Below are 6,655 nucleotides of genomic sequence, written 5' to 3' on the forward strand. Positions count from 1 at the left end.
CTACATCCACAGCCTGCCACCCATTCACCAGGTGGGTAACCTGATCATAAAAGATCTGCAGCATATCAGCTTTACAGCAACTCAGTTTCCCTCTCTTTCCCTCTGCCTTGGAATTACAATCCTGAGGGTAAAATACAATATAATCACAGGTATTGGAGTCATCTCTATACTGGTGAAATCTCTGAATGTGCTGAGTAATATTTGGGCTCGTTCTTGCTACGTCTCCATAAGCTATTAAGACTGCACTAGCCTTTTGCACTCACTCACCAAGCATGTTTGGTCAATCTTGTGACCACAGGCAGTACTGCCTGTTGTGCATATGTAGCATTCTCCTGTTTCTGCTTTCCTATCTTCTAAGTTTCCAAGTGCTTTAGACAGTTTCATTCTGCCTTTATAAATACCCTGTGTGTGAATGCTTGCTGTTGATCGAGAATCCGAATGAGATTCACGCGAGCTGGTGAATTTTTGTACTAATTAATAATAATTAATACTGTGATGGTTTGAGTGTCCCCTGCCCCCCACACACTTTGGGAATCACCCAGACTAGACTCAGCCAGCTCTGGAAATTGAATGAAGCTTATATTTACAGCTAGCTCAATGTACAAGCAGATATTTACAGTATATACAGCTATAGACAGAAATAGACAAGGGAAAAGGTAATACAAAAACACAACAGCCCTCCCAGAAACCTGAGTCCCCAGGAGGGGCTCCCAACCACCCTTCCACCTTCTCCCACCCCTCTCAACCTTATCCCAGTCCCAAGGAATAATGGAGGTTCAGCCAGGGGGTTAGGAAGCAAAGTGGATTAATCAGAGAGATGGCAGAGAGGCTAGAGAGAGAAATGCAGCTCAGGCAATGCCCCAAGAAGTGCCTTATCTACGTTTGGATTCTTGCTCTTATACATCTCAGCAAGCCTATGAGTGAGGGAGACATCACCCTTGTTTTCTCTTTCACAGTTTGCAATCTAGCTCTTCTCACAAAAACATTCTAGCCTGCTTCAAACTAGCACAAATACTTATACCAGAAAATTAATATTCAGATTTTGATATTAAAACATATCACTCACTAGCACACCATCCTACCAACAGCAGCTGTCCTGCTTTAAGCTCCCCAGAGACCTAAAGCCTAAAAGAACAATAATATATATAGGATGCCTCCCCCCCTTCCCCCTTTGGAAAGAAAAGAATCAGGTATAGAGTGTGAAAAGGGGTAAAACACCCAAAGAATCATCTTGCGCTGGTTTGGAAGTTAAAAGGGAAACTTTAGCAGTAAATAAAAGGTATTTAAGGCAAGGAGAGTTACAAAAAGGGTATAGGGAAGGAAAATGAATACAACATATATACATACACGAAACCAGATTGATGGCAATGGATTTGAGGTAGACTCAGGAGGTGGTTGTTCCACCACGTGGTTGGCTGGCCACATGGCAAAGCAGGAGCAGCTGGAACAGGGTGATGCTGTCAGGTGGAGCAGGGCAGAGAGAAGAGGAAGAAGTTCCTCTGCTTTTATAGGGGTCTAAACAGGAAGTGGGAGTGAGGGAACCATCACACCTGGGATCAGGTTCAAGACCACCCCCAGGCGGAGTCAGGAGTCAGGTTCAGACCACCTCCAGGAGGGGTTAACCCTTAACATTAACATACCTCCCCCAGACTTACCTGTAGCAGGCTCAGTTACATCCTGTTCCCCCTTTCAATTTAGTTTCAAGCTCTTTCGATGAATCCTGCTAATTCTTGCTCCAGAACTCTTTTCCTGATCCAAGACAGGTGTGTGCCATCTGTTGCCAGCAGGTCTGGTGTTGTGTATACCAAGCTGTGATTGACAAAACACAAAACAGCACTCAGAGCCAGGAACTGATTTGCTGACGACTCCTGTTAGCTCTCTCATCAATCTCTGCAGCTGGAGGGATGCAGTAGAATACAATTTGTGCGCCTGATCCCTTAATCAGATGCACCAAGGCCTTGAAGTCTCTCTTAATTGAGTGGCCACATCATTGTTCCCTGCTTGAAAAAACAAAAGTGGGTAACAATCTGCAGGGCTCACCAGGGTGGCAAGCTTTCTTGTCACATTCTTTAGCAAGGCCCCAGGGAGGTAGCGGAACTCCCTATTGTGATGGTTTGGGAGTTACCACAAACACACACACACTTAAGAAAATCACCCAGACAGATGGAAAATAAGGAATGAAGCTATATTTACAGCTTAGCACAATCTACAAGCAGATACACACAAATATATACAGTTATATACAAATTTAAAGTAACACAGAAACACAATATCCCTCCCAGAAACAATCAAAGTCCCCAGAAGGGCTCCCAACCCCCTTCCCCTTCCCTCTTTCCCTCCCTTCAGCAATAACCAGATCAACCCACATGATAAATTTGGAGAGCTAAGGTGAGATGTCAAAAAAAGAGACAACAAGGAGGTTAGAGGAAAAAGGGGTTAGGTGGATTAGAGAGTTAAAGGCAGAGTCAGCCAGAGACCAGACCACCAGAAAGAAGGCACAGCCCAAAGTAAGAGCTGAGCAGTGTGTGTGTGTCAAGTGCCTGTCTTATCTATATTTTGACTAGTTGTGTTTCTCAGCAGAAGAATGGTGATATAGGGTATTGATGGGGTTTCTTTTTTTTACTTTTTGGGTCTTTCTTTCTTGCTTGCTTTCTTCACACAGCTAAGGATTTAATTTCTCTCAGTAAAAATTAGCCACAAACCAGCACAGGTCTGGATTGCATACTGGGCCCTCTACACCCCACAGGAGAGAATCATCTGTCTGTTTTTCTGCAAAGAATCCATTTTGATGTGTAGCCTAGGATGGATTAGCCTGGTGGCACTTTTGGCCTGGGTGAATCATCTTCCTTGTTATTAGTTGGTTCCTCCTGTAGGACCCCATACCTGTTTTTCAAGGGTACCTGGTAGGGTGGGGAGGGATTTCTGGGAAGACACACACTTGCTGCATTGGTCAGGAACTTGTCAGTGTCACCTCTTGTCCTCTAAGTCACCATGTTAAGCCACAGATAGAGGATGGGGAGTCCTTTGTATCTGGAGCTGGAGCTGCCTGATGGGTTTATTTCAGAGTGGGTAGGGTGCAACTCCATTGATCAATCCCTTTCTCATAATCTAATAGTTCTGCTTATGCCCTATGTGTAAAGAAGCTCTTGTGCCTGGGCATACCTCCCACAGGCATGCTCACTGCTTCCATCTAACACCAGCCTAAGAAACAGGCATACTTTGCAGCCTGGTGCCTGGCTGGCAGCATGTTCCCAGGAGAGCTCTGTCTGGGAAGCTGCATCCAAGCTGGTGAATGCAGAGCCCAGGGACTTCATGGTCTTCTGCCAGGTGGTCACCATGTCAAGTTGCCCGGCTTTCAACACCCGCACACACAAGCTATGCCTTATTTGTCCAGTCTCTTCATCCACCCAGGGAGCCCACCCTGACCTGGTGCTCCCAGATGATGCTCTGGGTGACACCTACTCACTGCTTGTTTTCCCAGTTCCTGAAGTGCATCTTTTATGCCAGGGGTGATTCTGGCAAGTGGCCGTTGGCGTGCTCGTAGGTGCCTCTGCCACGGGCGATGCTGGCTCGGCCCACGCTACCTCAGCAGCCACTCACAAGTTGCTGGCCCCTAGCACAGGCAAGCTGCTTTCCTGCCTTTGAAAAGCCCCTGGCAGAGCTCTTTGCCGAGCCTTTTTGCCACGATTCCCTTGCCCACTGCAGGATGGCCTGCACTGGAGCTGGTCTCCTTGGCAGCTGGCCATTGGTGTGTTTGCGTCTCATCAAGGTCTTGCTGCTGCCTCTCCAGCGTGAATCATACTCGCTCTTGGTTATCCCTGCCCCTCTCCCAGCGGATTGTGGGAAGGGCAGGGGGTGAGGTCTGGGATATTTGAGTCAGGGAGCTCATTCTGTTCCTGGTCATTCCTGGGCTTAGAGCTCTCCCATTCTTTTACCTGCTGGCAGCTTTTGAGCTGGCTGAGCTGCTTGGGCAGAGGCATTTTGAGAAGCAAAGGTGCCTGTTTGAGGGAAGAGCTTCAGAGCTGTTCCCAGTTCAGTTGCATATGTAGTAGAAAGCACTCTGGTATGCAGCTTTTCGTTTCTGATAGGCAACTTTGCATTGAGCTGGTAGAATTAACAAGACAGCTTAAGGCTTGTTTTTTTCCTTTTCATTCTAGGCACATTGTATTTTCCTAGAATTTTTTACTTTGTTGAAGATGGAACTTTTCACACACCCATCCATCTTTTCACACAGTATTAGACATTTTTAGGAAGTTTTAGAAATTCCAGTGAGGGTTTAAGTGAAGTTTTAATGCTCACCTTGCTCAAAGAGAGCCTGAACCACTAGCTCTACCTGCTCCTCACACACTGCAGCCCTTCGGAGCTGGAAGCTGTTGCCCAGTCCTGTCTGCCTGACATCAGTCACATAATCTTTTTCAGAGGCATACCAGTGAGTCATTTTGTAGAGGACCACAGAGATGATGGGACTGGCATAGAAATAGTGAGACCATTCCTGTACACTTTGAATGTGCTCCAAATTAAAAGTATACTTTAATTTCATGTTGCATTACTAGCTGATTTTCTGTAAAACTGCTCCAGACAAGTCATGTGAAGGTATTATATATATATATATATATATATGTTTACAGGCTTAGCTTTCAGACCACTCCTCTTTATCCATGGATTGCATAGCACTCTGTCCCCCCAGTCATGATGATGTGATGGTCTTCAGTCATGAAGACAGAGCTGGTCTTGCTCAAGCTGCTCTTGACTTTTACAGCAATGAGCCTGAGATACAAAATCAGAGAAAGAAAAAAAAAACAGAGAAGAAAATGAAAAAGAGAAGAGAGGAGAGGAGAGGAGAGGAGAGGAGAGGAGAGGAGAGGAGAGGAGAGGAGAGGAGAGGAGAGGAGAGGAGAGGAGAGGAGAGGAGAGGAGAGGAGAGGAGAGGAACGGAACTTCTCGTTCCTATTAACTTATCCATATAGACATATAACATGTCCTTGTTCTTATAAAACATTGTGCATATCTTAGGTACTGGGGGCACAGACTCTAAACAGTCAGGGCAGCATCTGGTTATTGTTTCACTATACCAGAGGTATCTGAATCAACACGAGCTGTCTTAATACCTGACTCCGCATGGCGTTCAGCACTGGGACACTCGAGACACTTCTTTCTCCATGCAGTAGATTTTCCGTGCTAGCACGGCAGTCCCAACCTAGAAAGCTTGTTCAGCAGGACCCTGAAGCTGACTTGCCTGGCCCACAAGCCATGCTGATCCCTTTAAATCGGCAGAGGATATCTAATTGCCACTAGGAAAGCTAGAGCTTAGCACCAAGGCTTGTCTCCAAGGCGCCCGTGTGTGAGCAGGAGAGATGTCTTCAGAGCTGAAGACCTGAGCCAAAAGCCAGAGCAATACACTCTGCGGTTGATGCCGCTGAGTCAAAAGGAAATGACCCACTCCTAGATAGATAGCACTGCAGGAACTGCTGCAGGGATGGAGTCATACACATGCATCATCAGGCAAGGCACTCTCTAACTGAAAGCATCTGCAAACCCCTTCCGCTGAGGGGGTTCAAGCCAAGCCATGTCCCGTGAGGGCTCGGAGAGCCAAAGTGCCTGAAAGGAGAGCGCAGCCCGCTCTGACGGCAGCTTTCTGCCGACAGCCGGCGCGGAAGACCTTGCTCGTCCCTTAACGCAGACAAGGAGACCTTTTTCCTCGCGGAAAAAATCCCAAAGCAAACAATAAAACCCCACCAGCCAACCGAAAAACAAAAATACCCCAAAACCCAATCTTCGGGGCCTCTGAGCCGACGGCCGCCGGCCGGAGCTCCCGCGGGTCCTCCCCATTAGCGGCGCTCCGAGGCCGCTTCCCGTGCAGCGCCGGCCCGCGCCGGCAGGGGGCAGCAGAGGCGCGCGGTGCCCGCCAGAGGCGCTCGCGTCCGGCGGGGCGCGGCTCGCTGCCCGCCTCGGCCCCCGCCCGCTCCGGGGCCCGCCGCTCCCCGCCGGGCACTCCCCACCGCCGGCGGCAACAGCCGGCGCTCCTGGCGGCGCGGCGACGCGGCGTCAGCCTGGCGCGCCGCTGCGGGACGAGCAGTGGGGCTGTGCCCAGAGGCAGCTGCCCGGTGTCACCCATAGGTCCGCAGAGGGCTCTCGAGCTGCACGGCGTTGCAGGTCACCTCCAGACGGTACACCCACACCCCCCCGGAGGGAAACCTCTGTTCGACTTAAAACATCTCAGTCCCCTTCGAATGTGGTGGGGAAGGAGTATCTCCTTGTTTCCTGCCACAACGGTAGGGTGGTGGCACTGAACCTAGAGGGGTGCGGCTTTGCCAGCCCTTCTGCCTTACCCCGGGGTTTGGGTTTATGGCTGGTTGCCTTCACACACCCTTTTCTGAGCCTTCTTCAGTGCAATCCCTTCTTGTAACAGCTGGGACATCGAGGCCAGTTTCAAGACTGCATGTCCAAATCCCTGCCAAGATTTTCCCATTGTCACGGCTCACTGAGTTCCTTCCCCTTCCTCCACCCACAAAATCCTGCTGGGTTACTGGAAACACTACGGTCTTGATGCACCAGTGTCTTCGGGCCACCTATGGCAGAAACCAACTTTTCCAGGAAAGGCACTTCAGGCAGTCACAGTAATTCCTGATCTTGCTGCTTGCAGCTGCTTCTTCTC

The 6,655-nt window shown here is 49.1% G+C and overlaps 1 protein-coding gene across 6 annotated transcripts in view; it reads right to left on the reverse strand.

Annotated features, from left to right (window-relative positions):
* The window catches only part of LOC135183393 (uncharacterized), a 76,839-nt gene extending 75,374 nt beyond the window's left edge, over window positions 1–1,465 (reverse strand). For all 6 annotated transcript variants that reach the window (XM_064158341.1, XM_064158342.1, XM_064158339.1 and 3 more), the window contains exon 1: window positions 1,348–1,465. In XM_064158341.1, the coding sequence (XP_064014411.1) occupies window positions 1,348–1,425 (78 nt within the window). In that variant the 5' untranslated portion in view covers window positions 1,426–1,465. The remainder of the gene's footprint in view (window positions 1–1,347) is intronic.
* Window positions 1,466–6,655: the final 5,190 nt, after the last annotated feature.

This window comes from Pogoniulus pusillus, chromosome 18, assembly GCF_015220805.1.
Source record: "Pogoniulus pusillus isolate bPogPus1 chromosome 18, bPogPus1.pri, whole genome shotgun sequence".
Taxonomy (NCBI): domain Eukaryota; kingdom Metazoa; phylum Chordata; class Aves; order Piciformes; family Lybiidae; genus Pogoniulus; species Pogoniulus pusillus.